We start from the raw sequence: 26,650 nt of genomic DNA, 5'->3' as shown, positions 1-26,650 counted from the left end.
CTACAATAAATCAAAAATTAGCTGGGCGTGGTAGCACGCACCTGTAGTTCCAGCTACTTGGAAGGCTGGGGCGGCAGGATCACCGGAGCCCAGCAGGTCGAGTCTGCAGTGACCAGGAGTGGGCCACTGCACTCCAGTCTGGGTGACAGAGTGAGATTCCAACTCAAAAAACCCAAAAGAAACAAAAATCTACTTTTAGTTGTGAAGAGAAGGCTGGGTGCGGTGGCTCACACCTATAATACCAACACTTTGGGAGGCTAGATGAGAGGATTACCTGAGCCCATGGGTTTGGGACCAGCCTGGGCAACTTGGAAAGACCTCATCTCTACAACAAATCAAAAAATTAGCCAGGCATGGTGGTGCGTGCCTATGGTTCCAGCTACTTGGAAGGCTGAAGCGGAAGGATGGCCTGAGCCCAGCAGGTCGAGGCTGTGGTGGCTGGGAGTACGCCACTGCCCTCCAGCCTGGGTGACAGCATGAGACTCCAATCCAAAAAAAAAAAATAGTGAATAGAAAAAAAATTACAAATTTTTAAGGTAGGTCTCCAAAGCCATCAAGTCTTTATAAGTAAAATGGTAATTATTTTATATGACCTGTATATTTCCCATATTTTGTTTTCTTTGTTTTGGCCAGCTAGATAGATGATCAGCTGAACATTCTCTTAAGGGAATTCCAGCTGACAGAGGAGAACACTAAGCTCCGATATCTTACTTGTTCTCTTGTTGAAGACATAGCAGCTGCATGTTTTCCAGACTGTACAGTCAGACCCTTTGGCTCCTCAGTGAACACGTTCGGGAAATTAGGATGTGATTTGGACATGTTTTTGGATCTAGATGAAATTGGAAAACTCAGCACTCACAAGGTAATTATATTTCTTTAAAGCACTGTAGTAATTTAAAATTAAGAAATTAGGCTGGAAGCAGTGGCTCACACCTGTAATTCCCTTGCTTTGGGAGGTCAAGGGAGGAATATCACTTGAGGCCAGGAGTTGGAGAACAGCCTGGAAAACATAGTGAGACCCCATCTCTACAAAAAATAAATTAGTTGGCCATAAGTGACATGCGACTGAAGTCCCAGCTACTTGGGAGGCTAAGGCGGAAGGATCACATGAGCCCAGGATAGCAGCTGCATATTTTCCAGACTGTAGCCCAGGAGTTTGAGGCTGCAGTGAGCTATGATTGTGCCATTGCACTCCATCCTGGGCAACAGTGAGACCTTGTGTCTAAAAAAGTAAAGTTAAGAAATTAGAAAAGGGAAATCTTTGGACTTAACAAAATTATAATTGTTGGTTTTTCATTTAGATAAACATTCTGATTAAAGAAAAAAGCACATTTAACATTGATTATTTTGGAATTTCAGAGCCCAATATGTGATCATTTTGTGTGAGCATTCAATCCATATGTGATAAAATAGTTAAAAAAATTTTTTCAAGAGTTCAAAAGTTTTTTGGCTAGGTCAAAGACGTTTACTGTGTTATTTGAATTATCTGTACCTTAACTAATCTTTTTTAATGTGTGATCTAGTTACTGAAATATATATAAATCTCATAATTTTTGGTATTTTTAATTTCTCCTTAAGATCTTTTGATTTTTTTAGTTTTGAAATCTTTGAGATTAAAAAAAATTCTTTTTATTTTTGTTTTATCCAAAGGTTATTTTAGGTACATATAGGAATATACATATATGATTATTATATCTTCTTATTAAATTGCTTCATTTATCATTAAATTATGTCCCTCTTCACTTTATAAATGCTTTTTCCTTCAATTCCATTTGGCCACTTGATATTTGTCTCCCTTGTCTTCTATTTTTTTATTCTAAGCTTTTGTTTTTGTTGTTTTATTTGGAGCATATCTCCTATAAGCAGCAGCACACTTTTACTTTAGTCTGTGAGTCTCTGAGTTCAGTATACTTATTGTTATTACTGATAATTCTTAGACTCTTTTCTATGATCAAATTTTTATTTCCCATTTTCTGTACTTTGTCTTTGCTTTTTCCCCCTTTTTTTCCTTTTTTTAATTGGATTAATTTTACTTTATTACAGCTCTTCTCACTCCCCCCTTTTTTTCCTCTTACAGTTTGTATGCTATTTATTTTATTTATGTTCTTTTCAATACACTTGTCTAACAGAGTAAAGTTAACCAATGTATGTCATCCTCCCAGACAATATAAGAGATGCTTTAATTTACTACTTTGAAAAGGCTCTGTGTTTTTATAAAATGTTAGGTGTTTTGGGCTCTGTCTTATATGTTTCAAACTAGTAACAAATATCCATCTTTATGTGGTTATATATCCATTTGACACTGCAGACTCAACATTTTGAAAACAAAACTTATTTTGATCTCCCTGCAGATGTCCTAAGTTCTTATAAAAGTTCTTATATGTGTTTCACATGTTCATTAGTGGCATTTTAGCTTTGCTAACATTTGCCACTTTTTAAATTCTGCTTCTAGTTATCTTTTGTATCTATGTCACAGTCTCTTGGGTTATGGTGACTACATCCTGTTTCTATTTCTTATTTCTTGTGCCATGCCTTGGTATTCAGCTTTTGGTCAGCTAGAGTTATCTTCAATCACAGTTTGGATTTTCTCACAAACTTAGTATGGTTCTTTTGCTAGCTTAGTATTGAAATGATCTGTCCTCGTTAATTTTAGTCATCATTTCTCATTGTGTATTTTCACACACTGAGTTTTCCGACCACATTATTTGATTACCATTTCCAGGATTATTAGGCACTTTTAGAATATTACAATGATCAAGCAATTTTTCTGTCTCTTCAGTCAGGAGTGTACTTTTCCTGTTCCCTTGCTGTCGTTGTTACACAGCTTTCAGGGCCGAGTTATGACTTCACCTTCATGAAGCCATCCTTGATTTTTTTTTTCTTCACTCTAGTCAAAATTAATCACTCCTTTTTAGTAGTTTCTTACTGGTTTTTCTATCTGTCTCCCAATTCTTTCTGTGTCATTTGTAGCTAGTGGTTGATCTGTATATTTCTCACTGTCTCAAGCTTAGGGCAGGGCAGGATTCATGTCTGTTCATTTACTTATCCTGCAGTGCTAGCACTGTGCCCGGCATACTTCAGATGCTCAGTATGCATTTAGCTGAATTGAAACTATCCAGGAAGAGGAGGCACACCAAAATTAAATGGGTCCGTTTTATTAAAACTAACATGTACTTGAAATTTTATTAAATTCCTCTTAGGGGCACTTAAATTGTGATAACTTCTTTTCTCCTTTTTTCGAGTCAGGGTCTCACTCTGTCATCCAGGCTGGAATGCAGTGGTGTGATCACAGCTCACTGCAGCCTCTACCTCCTGGGTTCAGACAATCCTTCTACTCAGCCTTCTGAGTAGCAACTATAGGCACATGCCACCACACCTGGCTAATTTTTTTTTTTTTTTTGTAGAGATGTGATCTCAATATGTTGCCCGTGCTGATCTCAAACTCCTGGGTTCAAGCAGTCTTCCCACCTTGGCATCCCAAAGTGCTGGCATTACAGGCGTGAGCCACCACGTCTTGCCAGTTATTTTAAATAAAATACTTTAACTGAATAATCAAGGAGCATAACAATATGTTTAAAAACTCTGGGTTCTAGAGTCAAACTGAAAAATTGTAATTGTGCTTATTAGCTATGCGATCTGAGATAAGTTATATACCTTCTCTGTGCCTTAATTTACCTAATTATAAATAAAGTTGGAATACTGCTGTAGCATGTATTTCATATAATATATGTTAGTATATGTTATAAATGTGTATGAACTTGTCTTAAACTCTGAAAGTTTTTGGAAATAGGTACTTAAGCTTATAATAACTTTGCTAATAGAAACATTAGAAATAAAATACAGAGAAAAAATTTAAGCGCTCTTAAATCTATCAAATTCATAAGGCCCTCTTAGACTAGTTTGTGCAGTCATGAGCTCTTCTCTTACCCCTTAGTACGTTGGTATTTTTTGGCTTTGTGCCTTATTTTATAGTTCTTTGTGTATTTGTTTTATTCCTCAAATCATTTTGAGTTAGGAAGAGTGCGGTAGACTTTTTTGTGTTTTTACAGCATTATGTATGAGAATGTATGATATCCTATGCACAATAGGCACTAAACAGATTATTTACTAATTAATACATAAATGTGATTTACTAACTAAAATAGTACATTTTTGTAGTTAAATGTTTTAATGTGTAGAAGATGCTTACTTATGAAATGTGTTATCTTACCTATCACAAAGATCATTTTAGCATCAAATCTACCTTTGGTCATTCCTTCAGTTTTGCTTTTTCTAATAGGACTCTGTATCTTGGAGGATTTAGGTAATAGAAGGAAAAAATAGTGGCTCAGTTCTGTTTTCTGTTATCTAAATTATTTCTGTGGACAATGTATTTAACTTACAGTTTTTTCTTTATTAGATCTGCAATTAGTGCTATAGAAATAGCAAATATTTATAGGAAGTATTTACTGATTTAGCTGTCTCTGAAGAATTTTCTTTCTTTTTTTTAAAGTGAGAATTGAGCAGGGAGCTGAAGAATTTTTCTAAGTTTTATTTATTTGATAGAGGAGAGTCATTTTTGAGAGTATCTCACCTTTGCATATAATGTGTTTTTTATCATCTACAGCTTCCATAATTTCTGTGTTTTATTTTGGCACAGGGTCCACTTATCTAATTACTCATGTGGTTCTTGGTCTCTTGCTTTTTATGAGTTAGATTGGGCTAGGTTATGCTTGGTAACAAGCACTCCCCCAATCCTATACATCTCAGCTAGGGCTTTGTGTTCTTAGCAGGGGCACTCTAAAATTATATTCTCAAATCAAGCACCAGGCTGAGCAGCGTCTCATCTCCCCCTGTGCTTCTACCATAATTGAAATGATGGAAGAAAGCCAAAGTGGAGAATTGAACATTGGCTCTTTAAGCATCTGCCTGGAAGTGACTCTGCTTACATTTCATTAGCCAAAGCAAATCATATGACTGTGCTTAACTTTATAGGGCCAAGAACCATGTGGAATATTTGGTGGACAGCTTCAGTAATTGCCACATTCCTGCTCATAGGTCATGGTTCTCCAGTTTCCTACCTCTAATTCTGTTACTCAGACCTATTTTTTTCTCTAGTGTCATTTTTAGTTCTGTGTAAAACCTCAAGGATTTTATTCTTCTCAGATTTATAGTACTTAATTTAAAAAAAATTCATTATCACCTTTCTGCTGAGTGATTCTAACCCTTTCTTAGCTTCTGCAGTTGGGTCCAACATTACCACCATTCAGACCGATACTATACTCCTAGTTGACATTCTTTTGCCATCCTGAGATTATTTGACTCCAAATCTCTTTTTTTCCTGGTCCTGTTTAGTCTTGATAGATGTTTCTCTCTCTTTGCTTTTCTGTTAAGGAACTTCGTGCTTTATTTGTTGATTGCTCTTGTTTGGGTTCCTCCTTCTCGTATAAATTGTATATGTTTGTATTTTAAAATAGGATGGACTTGGGAAGTAGAAAGGTTATAAAGATAGGCCGGGCATGGTGGCTCAAGCCTGTAATCCCAGCACTTTGGGAAACTAAGGCAAGACCTTGTCTTTACAATAAATGAAAAAAATTAGCCAGGCATGGTAGCATGCCTCTGTAGTTCCGGCTACTTGGAAGGCTGAGACGGAAGGATTGCCTGAGCCCAGCAGGTTGACTCTGGGGTTGCACTCTAGCCTGGGTGACAGAGTGAGACTCTGACTCAAAAAAAAAAAAAAAGATCTGTTACAACAAAGTGGCTAAGGCACAGTCTTGAAATGTTTATTTTTTAAAGGAAATACATTTTTTAGATCCTTTAATATAAAAGTATCCTCATAAATAAAAGTCTGTCTAAATGACAATAAAAAAATAACATGTTTATTTATGGAGATTGCATATGTGTAATATGTTAATCTATTTTTTCTGATTATAAAGTAATAGAAATATGTAATGTCAGTATCTCTGATGGTCCCACTGTCAGTAACTACTCTGAATAGTTTAATGTATTTTGTTCTGAATTTTTCTTCGTATATATAAATTTTTTTAAACAAAACTTAAATCTTTATAGAGTATAACTTAATCTATACAAATTATAACTTGAGGTTTTTTTTCCTATGAATAATGTCTTGGCAGTTTAATCTAATGCATCCTTTCAATGGCTGCAGAATGTTCCATTGAATGAATACCAAAATTTAATTAACCAGGCCTCTATTTGTTAGACAATGAGAGTGTTATCTTTTCCCCCCTCTTTATTGACAACATAACAGAAATAATGCAAACTAGCTCAGCAAATTAAAGAAGTAAAAGAGGAATCATAGAACCCAGGGTCAGGAATGTGGATGAGTCTTAGGAAAGAGACTAGAACTAAGAAGTGTTTCTCTCTACATATTTTTGCTTCATTTATCTTTTTCTCTCTGCCCTTCACTTTTCCCTTTCTGCCCTCATTGATTTTCTTTACTTTTTCATGCTTGTGGTATACATATGCTTGCCTCAAAGCTTCTGAGTTACATATTTCAGCCCCATGGATGCCTCTGAACCTTAACTCCAGTTCCCAGTAGAGATCTTTGAAAGAATGCATGATACGCTCCTGCACTGCTTAGATCTGCTGTCTGTGCCCCTTCTGCTCAGCTGGAGGAAGGGGGTAGATTTCTATGATGAACATTGTTGTTGGAACCTTAATCCTTTCAGGAGGAATGAATTCTAAAGTGGGGGTAGTTGAGGGTAGGGAACCTTATTAAGCTAGGTAATGTTCCCAAAAGGTGTCTACCACATGAATAATGCTGCAGTGAGCGAATATCTTGTACACTGGCTACCTATGCAAGTATTTTTTTGAGGTAACTTTTTTTGTTGTTTTTTTTGAGTTGAGTCTCACTGTATCACCCAGGCTGTAGTGCAATGGCACATTCACAGCCACCCCAGCCTGTTGGGCGCTGGTGATCCTTCAGCCTCAGCCTTCCAAGTAGCCAGAACGACAGGTGCATGCTACCACACCCAGCTAATTTTTGATTTATTGTAGAGACAAGCTCTCGCCAAGTTGCCCGAGCTTGCTCAGGCAATCCACTCGCCTCGGTCTCCCAAAGTGCTGGGATTACAGGCTAAGCCACTGAGCCCAACCCCTGAGGTAGCATTTTAATAGTTAGTCAAAGTATTATGCGTTTAAAGTTTCAATAGATATCAATAAGTTCTATACAAAGTATGCCCCTGTTTACACTCTCATGACAACATATACATGTATGTACCTATGTCTCGACACCCACTGTGCTGTCAACCTGTTTGTCCTTGTGAAACTGAAAAATTGCATTGCTATTTTGATTTCAGTTTTAGTTTCTAGAAAACATAAGCATTTTTTGCTGTGTTTCCCAGCTGTTTTTATTTCTTCTGTTAATTTTTTACTCTTCTCTTTTTTTGCCCATTTTTTAGAATTGGATGAGTTCACCCTTTCATTTGTATAAATCCATCATAAATTAGCCCTTTGTGTTACATGTTATTTTGCTTTGTCTGTTATCTCATAGTGAATATATGAGGGGGGACCTGAAAACAACCAGATTTATTTATAAAAAATTGTACATTTATTCTTGCTTGTGTAAACTTCAGTAACCTTCAGAGTTCTGTTTGATGCACTACACCTATCAATGCTTTTTCCACTGCTCAAAAAAGGTTTTTTGTTTGTTTGTTTGTTTGTTTTTGAGTCACAGTCTCACTTTATCACCCAGGCTATAGTGCAGTGGCATGCTCATGGCCACCACAGCCTTGACCTGCTGGGCTCAGACAATCCTTCCACCTCACCCTTCCAAATAGCTGGAACCATAGGCACGCACCACCACACCTGGTTAATCTTTTAAAAATTTACTGTAGAGATGAGGTCTCACCAGGTTACCCTGGCTGGTCTCAAACCCCTGGGCTCAGTTAACCTCTTGCCTTGGCCTCTCAAAGTGCTATAATTACAGGCGTGAGCCATTACACCTGACTCAAAACAGTTTTTGAACTCATCAATTTTGATGCCTTTTAGTGCTTCTACTGTTTTTTGTTTCACCTCTTCCAAATGAGCAAAAATGTTTCCCTTTAAGAACTTTTTTCATCTGGGGAAACAAAAAACAATTGTTTGTTTGGGGTGTAATCAGATGAATAAGGAGAGTGGGACATGGAGGTGATACCATTTTTAATCAAAAACTGCTGTACACTCAGCGTGGTATGGGCAGGTGTGCTTGTAAATCACCCATCATGAAGTGGGCAAATGTGTTGAAAGAATCTCCCAAAAAAATTCACTGAAGCCGAACGCAGCTGGTACACTGATGCCGATGGGTTCCTAGAACACTTACCTAACGGGGGAAACCTGTACTGTAAGAGGCCCACCCTCTAAAAAAAATTCAGTTTTTTGAGGGATCGCCCTTTGTAGGTTTTGCCTTAATGTGGTTTTAATTTTTAATGTAATCATATTACCTCTTTTATGTCTTCTATATTGTATCTTGCCTAACGAATTCTTCACTACTCTAAGGTTGTAAAATTCTTCGCATGTTATCTTCTAGTACTTGACTGATGCACTTGTTACACTTAGCTCTTTGGTCCATGTTAAATGTATTTTAATTTTTAGACTAAACTAAGGACCTAGTTTATTTTTTTAATGGTCACTTGACTGATTGTTGAATAGGAATTTTCCCCCAGTAATTCATAGTATTAACTATTAAATTCCTATACGTGTCTGTTTATACTGTCTATTATCCTTTGTTGATCTGCTGTCCTTTTGTGCCTGCACTTCCTTATTACTGTGGGTTTATAGCATCCATTAAAATATAATGACCAAGTAGGAGAGGTCAAGTGTATGTTCACAGAATTTATAGAGCTAGTGGTTCTGTATATCATATCACTTTATGATATATAATATACTGTGGCTCATAAGTTGATTATAAAAAGTCAGTGATTTTTCAAGTTAGTACTTTATATTCTGGAAAAACAAAAGGCACCTGAGGATCTTTTAAGACTGCTTTTGGGTATGACTTCATGAATAATTTTTTATTTTGCAGGTTTTAATTATTTTATTTTTGCCAGAAATGATTTAGAGCATCCTTTAAGAAAAGTATATTTAAGAAATTGCTTTTTACAGAAAACTCCTATTTATAGATGTTTTTATTATTCAGACCTTAGGAAATTTTCTGATGGAATTTCAAGTGAAAAACGTTCCTTCGGAAAGAGTTGCCACTCAGAAGATCCTGTCTGTGATAGGAGAATGCCTTGACCACCTTGGCCCTGGTTGTGTGGGTGTACAAAAAATACTAAATGCTCGGTGTCCACTTGTGAGGTTCTCACACCAGGCCTCTGGATTTCAGTGTGATTTGACTACTAACAATAGGTATGATATCTTTATTTTGTCATCTTAAATGTGATATTATAAGATATTAGCTTAGTTTTTCTTGTGCAGAAAGAGTGACTTTGTACTTTTCTAGACTTTTTTTTTTTGAGTTGGAGTCTCACTCCGACTCCCAGCCTGGAGTGCAGTGGCATGCTCACGGCCACTGCAGCCTCGACCTGCTGGCTTCAGGTGATCCTTCTGCCTCAGCCTTCCAAGTAGCTGGAACTACAGGTATGCGCCACCACACCCAGCTAATTTTCTCATTTATTGTAGAGATGAGGTCTCACCAAGTTGCCTAGACTGGTCTAGAACCCATGGGCTCAGGCAATCCTTTCACTTGGCCTCCCAAAGTGCTGGGATTATAAACATGAGCCACCATGCCCAGCCTTAGACATGTTTTAATTATAATTTTTACAAATTTGAACACTTGGAAAAGTAGGAACTTTGTTCTCTTACATAATACTGATTGATAATTTGGTGTTCCTAAGCAAAGTGTTAGTATATTGTGTTAGGATGTTAACATATCTAACATCTTCTAAAAAGAAATGAATTTCGTTGTTCTTACTTATAAAGCCTGATAGTGTGAAAAGTACCTGTTTATAGTATATCTAACTCTTCTAAGTATGCTCAGAAAAGAAAATAGTGACTTGGATTTGACCACCTGATTACCTCCAGGTCAACTTTGTACTGAACAAACGTGACCTTGCTTAGGTCAGAACATGGAGTTGTACAGCATGTTTGCATTGTATTGTCCTAGCAACCTGTGTGCTTTAAAAAAATGGTGTCGGAATGACAAGTTCTTTTATATTCTGGTTACTTTACCTGGGTTCACAATAGGATAAATTTCTCAATTGAGGAGTTTATTTCTTAACTGTAGTATTCTCATTGCATAAGTTTGATTTTACTGTATTATCTTTAGATAAATAATCATAAATGAAAATAAATTCAGAAAATCCAATCTAGAGCAGTTTGGATTAAATTTGAGTGTTCACCAATAAACCAGTCCTAAGTACTTCTAGATTTTTCTCAAGTAGTCCATTGAGTAAAAGGTTTTCACAGATTTTAATATAAAAATACATAGTGTGGTTTCTATCATAGTATTTTCTTTGTAGCATGTAAAATAGGACAAAATGACAATTATCTCTGTTACAGTGTTTTCTTTGTCTTCTTGGGACAAATTTTTAAGAATTTGTTTTAACATGTTTTCTTCTGGTTCTTACGCTCTTGCAGTGTTTCTTTTCCTATATGTACTTTTGCTTCATGTACATAAAACACTTAATCATCATGAATTTCTAATTTGCTATTTCTCCTTAAACTCAAGATATAAATGCCATGGTGATACTTTAGAGACAGTTTTGCAACTATTAAGTGATTTTGCGCCCTCTGTTGGTTCTTTGAGAAATTATAAGACATTTTAATTAGTAAGAACTTAATTTTAAAATACTTCTGATTAATAATGGTTTGAATTTGCATTTTAACATTGTAACTAGGAAATTTATTAGTAGGTTTTGAATTTTCATTTCTTAACAGGCTTTTTACCTTCATGGGTTTTGGTTTTTATAAATATTAGGGTTAATGATTTTGACTATTTTACACACTACAAGAATTTTGAAGCTAAATACTTGATTGATGAAATGAATGGAATGTTTATGCTAACTTGTTTACCCAAGGACTGGATAACCAAAGTGTGAAACTGAGTTGCAAAGACTCATTTACAAATGCGTCTGTAACTTTATTGATGGTTATAATGATCCCTTGTATGTTTTACTTATTTAAATTATGTTTAGGAACTTTGATTTTAAAATTCTAATTTTTAGGACTACATTGTGACTTTCAGTATTTAAAAGAGTGTTCTAATGAGAATGAATGTATTTGATACTCAGACATTCACATTAAATTTTATATTGCAAATACATAATACTTTTGGTGAACTGATCATGGTGTTCTGAATATATTCAAATTTAGTGAGATATTTAGATATATTTCTTAGTATATATTTTTTTAACCCTTGAATCATAACTTTGGGCTTTTAAAATTTTTTTTATTTTTATTTTTTAAAGGTTTGCCTTGAAAAGTTCTGAACTCCTTTATATATACGGTACCCTGGACTTCAGAGTAAGAGCCTTGGCATTTAGTATACGATGTTGGGCTCGAGCACATTCATTAACGAGTAGTATTCCTGGTGCATGGATTACAAATTTCGCCCTTACAACGATGGTCATCTTTTTTCTCCAGAGAAGATCACCCCCTATTCTTCCAACGCTAGATTTCCTAAAAACCCTAGCAGGTAAGACTGGAAACTGCCTTCTCTGTTTTCTCTTTCTGAATGAATGAATATAATTATTTGTTATGAATGAATGTAATTTCTTTTAAAGATGTGGGGTACAATTTAGGGTTAGATAAATGTAATTACTGTGTGTTTTCAAAGCCATGTATATTTATTTATTAGCCATATAATTTGTTTGAATTTTAAAGCCTTGTGACTCTAAAATTTGAGTGCCTTTTTTTTTTTTAAATGCCTACCGGGGATAATGAGAGCAGATTGTGAAGCTGGGTTCTTTTTTTTTTTTGAGTTGGAGTCTCACTCTGTCACCCAGACTGGAGTGCAGTGGCCGCTCCCGGCCACCACAGCCTTGACCTGCTGGGCTCCGGCGATCCTTCCGCCTCAGCCTTCCGAGTAGCCGGAATTACAGGCATGCACTACCACGCCCGGCTGATTTTTTGATTTATTGTAGAGATGAGGTCTCGCTGCCCAGGCGGGTCTCGAACCCGCGGGCTCAGGCAATCCACTCACTTCAGCCTCCAAAGGTGTGGGATTACAGGCTGAGCCACCGAGCCCGGCGAAGCTGGTTTCTTTAGAATTTTTTGAAAGTTTTGTCTTTGTGTCAGTTGACAAAGTTATTTATAACAGTCCTGAGATAGTCGGAGCCTCTCCCTCAGTTGACCCAGTCTAGAATGACTTTGAAAGAAGCATTTCCCAGATACAGAAATGGCTTTCCAAATCTGAACCTATTTTTAGATTTCTAGTAGAGATACTAAAACTGTTTCAGGATGTTTTAAAGTGTGTTTTTAGGTAAAAGTTTATAAACACTCTTGGATGCATTATTTAGTTTACTATTTTATGAATGAATTGAAATTTTGATACTCCACAGAAGATACTAAAATACTGCAGTTATAAATTCTAAGAGAAGATAATTAAGAGATGCATACACTGAAAATGTACATATACTCGGTTTCTATTTATCCTGTTTATTGCTGCCAGATAATTCTTCTAAGTGCATCCTTTTCATTCAGTCAGTAACTATTGATGGATTACTTATTACATGGGAGGTATTAGCTTTGGAGCAGTGGGATATGGACGATGTCTCAGATAACTCATGGTCTAGTAGAGCTCCTCCCCAGTAAGCCACCCATAAATAGCACTTCCTGGTAAACAGTACTTCCTGGTGCACTCCTGTGTATAAGATTGCTTAGGACTACCCTTAGAGAAACTTTTGTGGAGGAGAATTGTGCAACTTTTGGAGTTCAGGAGTTAAGACAGGTGGAAGCTGTATCTTTTTCAAAACTTTCCACTGATTATCTTAGAAAAAGAATATGATTTGTGGACAAATTAAAAATGACTTGAGTTTTTATTCCAAATCTATTTTAAATCAAATTTAAATATGTTTACATTTTATGGCATCAAAATAGATAAAACTGGTTTTGGACTTTTAAAACATCAAATTGATTCCTTTAAATTTTTTGTACTAGTTTTTAAATATGATTAAGATAAAATTTTAGACTTTTTTTTGCAGTTGCTTCTCTGCACACAGCACCTTGTAGATGTGAATTGACAATAAATGCAAGGCAACATTTAATACACTTTTTGCTTACATTTTTTATTGTTTTTTGAAGTTGCTATAAAAGAATTTTTCTTAAATGAATATATTAAGGATGTGATGAAGAGTATTTTGAGGAGCATTTATCAAAATATTTTTTCCTTTTTTCATTTGTATGTTTTTCAAAATCCATACTCAAACCTAAGCACTTTTCACAGCCTATATAGAGTTTGAGTTTTTATACTTCCTGATTTAACCAGTAGTCCAATACTGATAGACATTAAACAATATATAACTAAGAAAAAAACAATTTTAAACTGGGAAACAATCAAAACCATCTTGAGTACACTGAGTAATCTGCTGAGTGACTTAAATCTTGTGTACAATTTTTTTTTTCTAAGCTCTGCTTCTTATTTGATATACAAATAGAGTCTAGCAATGTGTTCTTTTTTAAAAGAAAATATTTTGTTTGCTTGTATTAATGGAGGGCAGCATGAATTCCTAGAACACCTTTTAGAGCTTCTGGGCCTTTGTAAACCACTTGGAGCTAAGGCTAAGTAAGATAAAGCTCCAACCTTTTAGTCTTGTGACTAGGGTCCCTTGTGCGCTTCCTTTCCACCCTCTTCTCTGACATTGATTCCTGTGTACCAGTCAGGGCTTTGAACCACTTTAAACTCCTTGCTGATCCTCAGATGTTTCATGCCTTTTCATGTCTCTGTGCCTTTGCCTGAAATGGCATTCTCCCTACCTCTTCCTTTTTCATGGAGAACCTCCTCAGGATTAAAGCAGCAAAGAAAGAGGACAGACCCAGTACAGGATCTTATCCATTGAGTCTTTCCTGCCATCCTCCCTGCCTCCCAGGAGACGGTGCTTCCTTCGTGCCTCACTTTGGTCTTGTTTTTCAAGGGCAGGCTGTCTTTGCTTCCTCTCTGCTTCTTTGTTTCTGGGCTTATGGTAGGAGTTCAGTAGACAGATTTCAAATGATTGAATTAATGTTTTCAAGTGAGGCTGTTTGTATGGAGCAAGGGATTCCGTGGTGGCAACTTTCATATTTTGGTTACTCTTGAATTGCTGTTGTCTTTATGCTTTCTTACAATTTCACTCCTTTTCCCATATGTCTCTTATTTTCTTGTGTTTTCTATGCCTTTTGGCTTTTCTGGCTTTGTTGTATTTACTTCTGTGCTTAATGCTTTTATATGTTATTTTCCTCTGATTAAGGTTCGAGGTTTTTTGGTTAGGACACCAGTACTTCTTCCCTGTGATGAAATAGGAGTTTGACAAAGAAATGACTGGAAAACATCTTTAACAATGTGAATGCCAAGGCGCTTGCGTAGAAGAGAGCAATTTGTAGCTCTATGTGACCCAGTACAATCTCCTGAGTGTGCTATCTCTGTGCCAGGGACTTGGCTAAGAACTGGAATGAATCATCTCATTCAATCCTCCTGTCAATTCTTATGAAACAGTTACTATTTTCATTTCATAGATGAGGAAACTAGGGCTTTGAAGAGTTATCTGAATTTCCCAAGATCATGTAATTAGAAGATGCCACAGCTAGGATTCAAACCCAAGCACCTTTCAAAGCCTATACATTTTTAAAAACTGAAATATAATATACATAGATGTGCATGTATTATATCGATTGTTATAAGTCTTATACACACACACACACACACGCACGCATTCTCCTCCATTCCCCCCCCCCCCCCAGGAATTCTTGCTGTACTCCCTTCCGGTAACTACTATGCCCCTTGTAACCCTTCCAACAGCACGGATTAACTTTACCTCTTTGTGTTTCTTATGTAAAAGGCCTCATATAGTATGTATTTTTTTGTGTCTGGCTTTTTCTTTCGCAATATTATGTTTGGGAGATCCATGCATATTTATAGTGTAGTTATGGACTATTCAGTCCCAGTGCTACGTAGTATTCTGATATATGGGTATGCCAAAAATTTTTAAATTTTATTTCTGATAAACATTGGAGTAATTTGTAGTTTGGGACTATTATGAGTAGTTGCTAATAGGAACATTCTAGCTCATGTCTTTTGGTAGACATGGGTTTCATATCTGTCAGATATATACTAGGAGTGGAAATTCTGCGTCTTAGTATTTGAGTATATTCAGCATTAGTAAACACCCTCAAATAGCTTCCAAAGTGCAAACTCCCATGAACATCATATAAAAGTTCTAATTGTTCTGTGTCTTTGCCAACACCTGATAATTGGCTTTTTTGTGTTGGCTGTTTTTTTTTGTTTTTTGAGTTGGAGTCTCACTCTGTTGCCCAGACTGGAGTGCAGTGGCCGCTCCCGGCCACTGCAGCCTCGACCTGCTGGGCTCCGGCCATCCTTCCACCTCAGCCTTCCGAGTAGCTGGAATTACAGGCATGCGCTACCACGCCCGGCTGATTTTTTGATTTATTGTAGAGATGAGGTCTTGCCAAGTTGCCCAGGCGGGTCTCAAACCTGCAGGCTCAGGCAATCCATTCGCCTCAGCCTCCCAAAGCACTGGGATTACAGGTTGAGCCACCGAGCCCGGCTGTGTTGGCTGTTTTGAATGTGTAGTGGCATCAGTGGTGTGACTATAATTTTCTGTAAGTCTTATGTCTCTTTTTCTGTTGGGTTATCTGTTTCTTTCTGTTGGGTTATCTGTTTCTCATTTTTAGAGTTCTGTATGTACTCTGGGCATGAGTCCTTTGTCACATATATATATATGTTTGTCTCTTTCTGTATGTCTCTATACGCACATTGTGGTTGCCTTTTACTTTTGTAATAGTGCTAACAGTCTTGATGATGACAAAAGAACTGGGATTTTTTTTTGAGTCATAGTCTCACTCTGTCTCCCAGACTAGAGTGCAGTGGCACGCTCACGGCCACCCCATCCTTGATCTGCTGGGCTCAGGCCATTATTCTGCCTCACCCTTCCAAGTAGCTGGAACTACAGGTACACACCACCATACCCAACTAATTTTTTGATTTATTGTAGAGACAGGTCTCACCAAGTTGCCCAGGCTGGTTTTGAACCATGGGCTCAGGCAGTCCTCTCGCCTCTGTCTCTCAAAGTGCTGGGATTACAGGCGGGATTTCTTATTTAAAGTTTCATTTCTATCAAAGTTACAGACATATAGTTGAAGAGTGAACTAATTCTACAAACATTCTAACAATAACTCACCCTCTGAACCTATGCCTTTCCTTTTTCTTCTCCCCATGGGCAACTACTGTTAACTCTTTTTTCTTTTTTTGAGTTGAAGTCTCACTCCATCACCCAGGCTGAAGGCCAGTGGTACACTCATGACCACCCCAGCGTCGACCTGCTGGGCTCCGGCGATCCTTCCACCTCAGCCTTCCAAGTAGCCAGAACTATAGGCATGCGCTACCATGCCCAGCTAATTTTTTTATTTATTGAAGAGAAGAGGTCTCACCAAGTTGCGTGGGCTGGTCTAGAACCTGCGGGCTCAGGCAATCCTCTCACCTTGGCCTCCCAAAGTGCTGGGATTACAGGTGGGATTTTTTTTTTTTTTTAAGTTTCATTTCTACCAAAGTTGCAGACACATATAGTTGGAGAGTGAACTAATTCTACAAACATTCTAACAATAACTCACCCTCTGAGCCTATGCCTTCTCCTTTTGCTTCTCCCCATGGGCAACTACTGTTGACTCTTTTAGCTGATTAATTTAATACTTTTTACCTTATTTCTAAATAAAATGCTTGAATTGCTGTTCAGTAATTTTTAGGTTTAGGTGCCATCTGTGATTTCCCTTTATGAGAGAGAAGTTAACTCTTTCCTTCCTGCATCCCTACCACACACACATCCTTTCCATCCTTCATATTCTGAATATGTCATATCATAATTTTACTGTGCATGCTTTATATTATATAAAGTACTGGGATTACAGGCATGAGTCACTGCACCTCAGCCTTATTTATTTTTTTGTGTACTTAGTTTTCTATGTACTTAACAGTAATTGGATCTCAGACTTGCTACCTGTTAATATAAATCTTTTCTCAAAACAATCAGAAGCATCAAATATTCTATTAATCTTTTATTCTTTACTAGCCTCTGTTTTCTAAATAGCTTTATATTATGGGCCCCCACATTAAAGTCTTTCTCAGATGTCTGATAAGCATAAGCTCATAGCCCTCCTCTCCCCCTCCTAAGTAAACAGCCTGCATTTATTAGCAGAGCAGAATTGCCTGTTGAGCTCTCCTGTTCATTTACTACTGACCAATGGAAGGTTTGATTTGTTAGTGATTATAATAGAAGCTGAATATAGTTATTTATGTAATCTTTATCTGTTGGTTTCTATTCTTTTCACCAGAAACACTAACCTAAATATGACCCATAGATATGATTATACTGCAACCCCTAGTAATCTGTTAAGTCCACTTATGTATGTCAAATTATGAATTATTATAATACAATAATGTTTCTTGAAAAATATAAGCTTCAATCTGGAAATGTCTGTGAAAAACAGTTATTGCAGTACTGATCCATGAGGATCTAAAGGTTTCCAAAGGAAGCAGGGAAGTCAAATTTAGTATACTAATTTTTTATATATACACAGTAAGACCCCTACATATGAACCTTCAAGTGCAAAATTGCAAAGATGTGGCTGTGAGTTCATATGTTAGTTCACGTGTCTGGCGTACATTGTCATGTGCTGTACTATAGGATTAAATATATTTTCTTTATCTTTTGTGTTTGTTTTTTAGGTATTTTTGTGTGAAAATTATTATAAACTTATTACAGTACAGTACTATATAGCCGATTGTGTTAGTTGGGTACCTAGGCTAACTTTGTTGGACTTACGAATGCATTCTTGGAATGGAACTGACTCATATGTAGGGGACTACTGTAGCTTTTAAGTATACTTAAAGGTGAAAGAAGGTATTTTAAGTATACTTAAAGGTGAAAGAAGGTATTAAGGTTTCTATTATGAGTCAATTAAGGTGCTTACATGTCTGTTTTCTTCACTACTGAGAGTTTGTATGTACTTAAGAATTTCTGCCAATTTTTTGTACAATACTTTTAAGAAGAAAGCCAGTGCCACAGTATTAAACAGTGACAGGATCCCATGTATCTGAATAGGTTGAAAGTAACTTGTCCAAGGCAGTGCTATCCAACAGAACTTCCTACCATGGTGGAAATATTCTATATCCACTGGCCACCTCTGCCTGTTAGAGACTTAAAATATTGTTAGGGTGACTAGGAAGCTGAAATTTTAATTTCACTTGAATTTTAATAGCCACAGATGGCTAGCAACTGTTGTGTTGAACTGTTTTGATGTTTTCTGAACCATAGTTATAATAGAAAAACAGGAGAAAGAGGAAAGGAAGCACAAGACTTGGAACCAAACTGTTTGGTTTGAATGCCTTAGGGGCTTTGAAAAAACAAAAATAACTTAACAGTCAGCTGGGGTGGCTCATGTCTGTAATTCCAGCACTTTGGGAAGCCAATACAAGAGCATCACTTGAGCCTAGGAGTTCGAGACCAGCCTAGGCAACATAGCAAGATACCATCTCTATCAAAAAAAATTGCTGGGCATGGTAGCACACGCTTATAATCCCAGCCCAGCCAGGAGGTCAAGGCTGCAGTGAGCCATGATTGTGCCACTGCACTCGAGCTTGGGTGACAGAGTGAGACCCCAACTCAAAAAACAAACAAAAAAACTTTACATCAAAATATAGTTTTTTTCCCCTGTTTCAGTACTTTGTGTTAAAAACTTTTAGTGAAAAGCAATATCCAGAGACAGTCTGTTTTTTATCACTATATTTCTAGAAATATTTTAATGTGGATCTCATTTTTCTATGTCAGCACTACTTTAATTAGAATTACATTCCTGAAAAAAGACACACAAAGTGCATAGTATATGTGACTGGCACTGCATCACAAGAAATACAAGCTGTTGATCACTTGAAATAATAGCAAAGCAGTGCCCAGGTTTCATAAAAATAGATCTAAGTGGAACTATATATATATGAGTTCTTCAATGTACTCATATAGTAGAGCACATACAATTTGCTACTGAAATTAATATGCTAGGATCTAGAATAATTTTTGAGAAATTTGTGAGTAACCCAGGTCTTAACAAAAAAGAACAAAAACCACAAAAAGGGGTAGACAGAAGTTTGAAGGAGCTTTATCTCTTTCTAATTTCTCTCCAGCCATCACAGGCATTAAAAATCAAATATCAACAGCCATTCAGATTATTGATCATGGGCCTGCTATCTTGACATTGTGGGCAGACTTGAGAGGGCAGTAATGAATAGGACGGTGACTTTTGCAGTCACAGACTGGGGCAGAGGAATGGATGACACACATACAATCAAAATGCAGTCAGATAAGAGCAAATGGAGGATGGAACAAAAAGAATGGAGAATCAGCTTGAAATTATGAAATGCTTTCAGATAGGAGGTGACATTGACAAGATTTCTGAAGAGCAGTAGTTTGCTCTCTAAAAGAGCATATTACATATCGTATAGTGGAAAGTAGATTACAGTAAACCACAGATTTCATGGTGGTTGTATATTTGTTAATAATTAGAAAAATGATTACCTCTAAAGATATAAATACTAGTCAAAAAGGTAGATGTCTAAGTCTAGTGTGCTGTCACTGACTTTATTTTACTAAATTCCTGTTACTCCAGAGTGCTACATTTTAGAAATTTCCTGAAGCTATTTAAAATTCTCTTAGAGCATTCACTTTGTGTCATTTATAAATCGTGAAATAACTGCATAAAAAGGTGGTAAGAATGGTATTAGAGATCTGGATTAAGTATTAATTAAAGACAATGCCACAATTTGTTTTGGTAGATGATGAGAACTCTGTTTTCATTTATTACCTCAAAAGATTGATTAGGAATCATTTAGTTGTTTACCATCATTTAGAAAGATGGTAATTCTGGTATGCTAAATTAAGTATAATTTCACTATAGTATAACTAGTCTCAAATTTTTTTAAAAATGGGACTTTAAGTCCTATTAACTGTCAATATGTATAATGTTGACTAATAGGATATATTAATCTATAGCTTTGATTTATTTAAATCAAAAATCTTTTCTGAGGTAAGGAATATCTTTGAAATATAATGTGAAGTATTTTTCATTTTTATTTAAGATGCAGAAGATAAGTGTATAATAGAAGGGAACAATTGTACATTTACTCATGACTTGAATAGAATTAAACCTTCAGGAAACACAGAAACACTAGGTAAGTGTTTTTATTTTCTTTATTCCTTTTTGGATTGAAACAGACTTTCTTCTAATTTTCCTTATTTTATTTTCTTTCAGAATTACTACTGAGGGAATTTTTTGAATATTTTGGCAATTTCGCTTTCAATAAAAATTCCATAAATATTCGGCAGGTAAATGTTTTAATATTTGGTTATTAGGTATCTGGTCTTTACTGTACTCATATTTAGTTAATTTGTTCTCAAAGCACTCTAAAGTAATGGGAAGACTGATGCCCAGAGGAGTGACATGACTTGACATGGTCATGTCATCTTATTTGGAAGAGTAAAGGCCAGTATCTGCCTTTGTCATTATTTCATGGTCCTCTGTTATCACCTAGTGCTAATACTGCATCCTTCACAATGTGGAATACATTCTGAAAGTTTTCTGGAAAATATGATTTCACATACAGTTTTTAAAAACTGTTCCTATAGAAGAAATTTGTTACACAGTCCCAAAGATAGAGTTCAGTGATTCTCTCAGTTTGAGCCCTTAGGATTTAATTTATTTAGAGCAAATGAATTTATAAATTTAGTACTTCTGAGGAGCTAGAATTATAGACTTTTTTAAAAAAAGAAAATGAATGAGGGCAGAAACCTAGGCAAAACTTATTCATAAATGGGAGAAGCTTGTGATAGCTCTATGGGCTTATTCTCTTTAGCATTTGGCTACCTACCTAGTTACAATCCTGCATGACTGGCTTCCTAAAACACAGGCCCAGATACTCTTTTTGTTGTTTCTTCAGCTCTCCTTTTTTCATTCTTTCCTTTTATCTAGCTCATGGAGATTTTTATAAAATTTAAGTGTGGGGAACGGAGAGAGAAGGGATACAGAAAGCTCTATATTGTAGTGTGGGAGCAAAAGGTCATCAGACATGCAAAGTTCTTTATCCGTTTTGTGCTCTAGGGCTCAGAAGTGACAGGCAAGGCCCTGCTGAGCAATGGCATAAAAGAAGATAGGGAATTAACAGCTGCTGCTCACCTGGGGAAATCTTGACCACTGGCTTGTGTGTTTAAGTAATACATGTGGTGTCATTTGAAAGAATAAAAGATACATAGATTAGTGGCTTACTGCTCACCTGATTCCTAGTTTTAAGCTTCCTTTGTTGTGAGATACTGTTTTATGTGGCAGAGCCTTACTGTTTGTTGAATCTTTAGGAAAGTGATAGAAACTTCTTCATGTTTTAAATCAGTAATGAATAGTTGTTTGTTCGTTCTCTTCCTTTCTCATTTGATACTTGGGAAACATTAATTACTGTATTTAATTGAAGGTTTCTAGCTGGGCTCGGTGGCTCAGCCTATAATCCCGTACCTTGGGAGGCTGAGGTGAGTGAATTGCCTGAGCCCGCGGGTTCGAGGCCTGCCTGGGCAACTTGGTGAGACCTCATCCTCTACAATAAATCAAAAAATTAGCCGGGTGTGGTAGCGTGTGCCTGTAGTTCCAGCTACTTGGAAGGCTGAGGCGGAAGGATCGCCGGAGCCCAGCAGGTCGAGGCTGCAGTGGCCGGGAGCGGCCACTGCGCTCTAGTCTGGGTGACTGAGTGAGACTCCAACTCAAAAAATAAAAATAAAAAGAAAGCTTCTAACACTATATGTTTCTTTTTCCACTGTAATGGCGTAGTTTTTATCTAAAAAATAAATGCATCTTCATCTTATTTCTTTGCTATCTTTTTTCATTTTTTTTTTCCCTTTTAAACTCTATCTTGTAAGGTAAAAGTTACATTATTTTTTCAAAAATTATTATTGCTTGACTTGGTCTACTCTTATCTCAGCAATGACATCATCATCCACAAATCATATGCCTAAGTTATTTTTCTTCAAAGAATACTCATAAAACTACTACAGGAAAAAAATAAAACAGTCAGAAGTACGTACATATATGCACAGCACACACACATACCCAACTCCCTTAGGAAGGAAATTTTTTACTCTATAAAGTTAATGTATTTTATTGTTAGCCGAACTGTTTTTGTATTAAGCCTTTCATATACTTACCCACTTTTTTCTTCTGTGTAATAATATGTAGGGAAGGGAACAAAACAAGCCTGATTCTTCTCCTCTGCACATTCAGAATCCTTTTGAAACTTCTCTCAACATAAGCAAAAATGTAAGTCAAAGCCAGCTGCAAAAATTTGTAGATTTGGCCAGAGAAAGTGCCTGGATTTTACAACAGGAAGATGTTGATCGACCTTCCCCATCAAGTAATCAGCCCTGGGGTCTGGCAGCCTTCCTGCTACCATCTGTGGTAAACAAGACGTCTCTTGCCAAGAAGAAAGTCAAAAAGCCTGCGAGTGAGAGAATTAAAAACTTGTTAGAATCCATAAAGAGTAACACAACAGAAAACTGCACGAGCACCAATGGGAAAAGAACGATTAGTACTCAGACATGATGGTGGCTATGTTGCTTTAAGAACTGGTTTCATCCTATAAAATGGTCCATGAACTGCCTGGAAGAACTGGTGTGAAACTCTCACAGGTCTAACTTTTCATCTGATGTCATCTGTTATTGGCCCTTTTCATCTGGTCTGAAACGCTATTCTAATTAGTATGAAAGCCAGTGGCACTTTATTAAAATGGCAACCCACCAGGTGTGGTGATACATGCCTGTGTAGTCCCAGTTATTCGGGAGGTTGAGTGGGGAGAATCCCTTGAACCCAGGAGTTCGAATCCAATCTGGGCAAAATAGCAAGATCTCGTCTCTAAAAAAAATAAAAGTTATAAGTCAACCATGAAGAACAGGTGAAAGAAGACTGTAATGCGTTTTAACAAAATAGATATAAAACAAATGGTAAAAATCAGTTTTATAATCAAACCAGTATTGATTGCCACATCAATTTCTGGTTGGAAAACATTGAAATGGACTTCTAGTTATGTATATATGTAGCAATGAATACAATAAACTTAAAATTTGGTAGTACTCCTTAATATGTATTTTTGTATTTTTCAAGCCAAATACTTATATTCACATATAAATCAAAACTGGTTGGTACCAACATCCCAAAATATTTGTTTGTAAAGTATGAATGCAAACACTTCAGTCACTACATTTTAGGTGTTCTAGGTCAAATATACAAAAATAACAATATATTGTACTTTTAAATATTACGTAGTTTTTCTGTTTTTAAAAGTAAAATCCTGTTTCTGTCTAAAATGTGATATACCCAGTATTTCTTCACTTCTCTTTCACTCCCCTGTTCCTGTAGGATATAGACAGTCGTCCCTTGGTATATTTGGGGGATTAGTTACAGGACTGTCCGCGTTATATCCAAATCCATGCATACTCAAGACCCTCAGATAGCCCTGTGGAACCCACATATAGAAGTTGGCCTTCTGTATAAGAGGGTTTCACATCCCAGGAATACTGTATTTTCAATCCAAGTTTGGTTGAAAATTCACATGTAGGTGGATACACACAAAACCATGTTGCTCAAAGGTCAACCATATATTGAAATATAATTTCTATTACTTTGTGTGGAGTAACTTTCAGTTTAAGAAGCAAGTAGTATGATGTTTTAAAAGCAAGTAGTATGATGTTTAAACCAAGTAGTTTAATGTTTAAAAATAGACTTGAGCCAGACTGGCTCCATGGCAAGTGACTCAGTCTCCCTAGGCCCCCATTCTGTAAAATGGAATCATAATCAGATTGTTGGGAAGATTAAGTGAGGGAAGTGCTAGGTCAAGAGCCTGGAACATAGTGTTCTTTCTCATTAGCTGTTACTTTTCATTGTGGTATGTAATTTTTTCCCTTCCTCAAAATTCAGATGTAGAGTTTATAGTGGTTTTAAAATTTTTCTCATTTAAATTTTAGGTCAGAAATTATAATGGGTTCTGCTTGGGATATTTTAAGAGACTCTAATAATATTGTTGTGAAGCAAATTCTGTGTTCTTTTGGCTGTGTTGTTGGATTTCACATCTGACACCACCAAACAAGTATCAGTGTTCTTTTGTTTATGCAGTATCCTTAAACTAAAAACCATTTTTATTTATTCTTTAAGTTTATTTTATAGAGTTAGAGATCTATTTAAAAATTGTAAAAGCAAAACTATTTAAGGGTTTCTAAATGAAATGATTTTTTTCTGCATACAAATATTAGGTCAGGCATTTTCTTTTTTAGGTTTTAAATCTAACATAGTTATTTAAATACAGAAAGTATGTGTAGGTGTGAGCATTTTCTTTTTTTAAATATAATTTATAGGCCAGTCTTGACACTATAGATCTGTTTTACTTTTCACAGTGAGATTTAATTATGTGATGAATTTCAATCTAAAAAAAATTTAATGTACAATTTTAAATTCTAGTTAACTGACTATAGACTACAAATACATTTTCTCATAACTTCAGTGTGTCACATTCTAGTTTTTTAAAACGTAATTTTTATTACATGATAGGGATAGTCAGCAATTATTTGTCATTGCGATTTCTTAGTTAAAACTAATTGCGATAAGGAAAAAATGTTTCCAGGGTTTTCTTCTCTAACTAGCCTTTGGCGTTCATTCAGCAGCTTTCACCTGCTGTGAGTTTTATTCAGAATGTGAAAGTGGTTTTGATATGAGACTACCCAGATCAAACTAATTTCAGTTATACAGCATTCCAGATTTTATAACCCACTGCTATAATTCCTGGAGTTATCACCCATCTTTAGGAAATTAGAGAAGTGACCAGGGACATTCTAGGAAATGAGAATTCCCTGAGACATTCTAGGAAAACTGTAATTATCTCATTCACAGCCCTTCAGTGAACATAAAGGAGAAAATAAGGACAGTGGAAATAAAACTTTGTCCCTGCTGGCATCTACTTCATGCCTGTGCTTTCTTTTGCTCTATGCTGTAGTCAGGTGAGAGCAGAGTTTGATTGTTCCACCTTGTCTAGAATTTCCTTGGCCTTAAAAATATAGCTGTATTCAACTCCTTATAGCCTGCCAGTGCCTTAGTAGGGGAAAGCTATGTTTGCCTTTGTAAATAAGAAAACACTGGTGTCTGCGGCAAAGCCAGAAGAAGGAGCAGGCACGTGTATACAGCTTGTTCAAACAGCAGCTCTCCACTTTCCAGTTTGACATTCAGTTGGTGAGTAGGTGTCATTGTGTCTCAGATCAGTCCCTTCTGGTAAACATGTGGAAGTGGACCATTTAAAATGCTACAGAAAGGAAGAAGCCATTTTGGGCTGAGATGATCAGAAAAGCCTTTATCAGATGGAGTAGAACAGATCTTGAAGGGCTGGTGGGCAGACAGAAGCAGAAGCCTAGGGATCATCATTCCAGGAAGAGATCAACGTGAATAGAGTCAGAGAGAAGCCCGTTTGGACACCTGGGCTCCAGAGTAGCTGGGATTTGGTTCTAACTGACACTCGCGAGATCATGAACAGCCAGTTAGTTGCAAGTTAAAGAGGCTGAATGTATTTTTATTGGTAAACTATTGATGGTTTTTATGCAAAGGAATAAAAGCAAAGTAGTGTTTTTAGATGATTAATCTGTTGCTATTTAGTAGTTTTAGATCACTGTTCCCTTTTTTAAAATAGCAAATTGGAGTTCAATAGGTCCCATTATTAAGTTAGGTAAAATTTGACCATTTAATTTTCCACAAAGTTTCAAAAGTTGACTGACTCGTATTCTTCAGAATAAATTTTCTCCTTTGTATTTAATAAGAAAGGAAAGCTTTAGTTTAAAGCTACCAACAGGAAATAACAGCTCAAGACTTACATTTAATTTTTTGTAAGGCCTTATTAATGACAAATTATTTGCAATATATACTTGGAAAGGAATGAAAACATGACTAGAAATCACTTTCACCCTGGTATGAAGTTGGAAAATTTATTTTAGATACTTGAAAGGCTTATTTTGGTTTCCACACTGAACTCAATTACTTGTGGATACAGCGTCCAAAGAATATAAACATTACAATGTTCCTCTGGAATTCCCATGGAGCAACTCCCAGAAAATGTCTGTTGAAGATAGAATCTTTAATCTACAGTATCTGTGGTACAGGATATGTAAAATCACCACAGATTATTAAGAAATACAGCTCATATTTCAAATGTGATTGCTCAGATTTTATGTTAACTGTGTGTATATCCACCCACCTTTACTCATAAAGTCAAAGCTAGATTAAAGACATTATTCATTTTTTGTCTCCTCTTAGATGAATACATTTTTTTTCTCCCACAGCAAAGTTCCTAAGCTTCTAGAATGTGGTGATGAGGCATATTTTAAAGAGAGGATTAGAAAGATATAACTTGAAGTTGTAAATACTATATTGTGAAGAATACATGGTATGATAAAATACCTAATTT

General features: G+C 36.2%; 1 protein-coding gene across 1 annotated transcript in view; it reads left to right on the top strand.

Moving 5' to 3' along the window:
- MTPAP (mitochondrial poly(A) polymerase) overlaps nt 1–23,290 on the top strand; it is a 35,542-nt gene extending 12,252 nt beyond the window's left edge. The window contains exons 4-9 of the mRNA XM_008073832.1: nt 638–862; nt 9,116–9,327; nt 11,388–11,614; nt 20,255–20,347; nt 20,428–20,501; nt 22,393–23,290. Of these exons, the coding sequence (XP_008072023.1) occupies nt 638–862; nt 9,116–9,327; nt 11,388–11,614; nt 20,255–20,347; nt 20,428–20,501; nt 22,393–22,755 (1,194 nt within the window). The 3' untranslated portion in view covers nt 22,756–23,290. The remainder of the gene's footprint in view (nt 1–637; nt 863–9,115; nt 9,328–11,387; nt 11,615–20,254; nt 20,348–20,427; nt 20,502–22,392) is intronic.
- The last annotated feature ends 3,360 nt before the right edge of the window (nt 23,291–26,650 follow it).

This window comes from Carlito syrichta, unplaced genomic scaffold, assembly GCF_000164805.1.
Source record: "Carlito syrichta isolate Samal-C Ts95f unplaced genomic scaffold, Tarsius_syrichta-2.0.1 Scaffold316192, whole genome shotgun sequence".
Lineage (NCBI taxonomy): Eukaryota > Metazoa > Chordata > Mammalia > Primates > Tarsiidae > Carlito > Carlito syrichta.
Note: the sequence above shows the minus strand (reverse complement) of the source record. Positions and strands in the feature narration are given on the sequence as shown.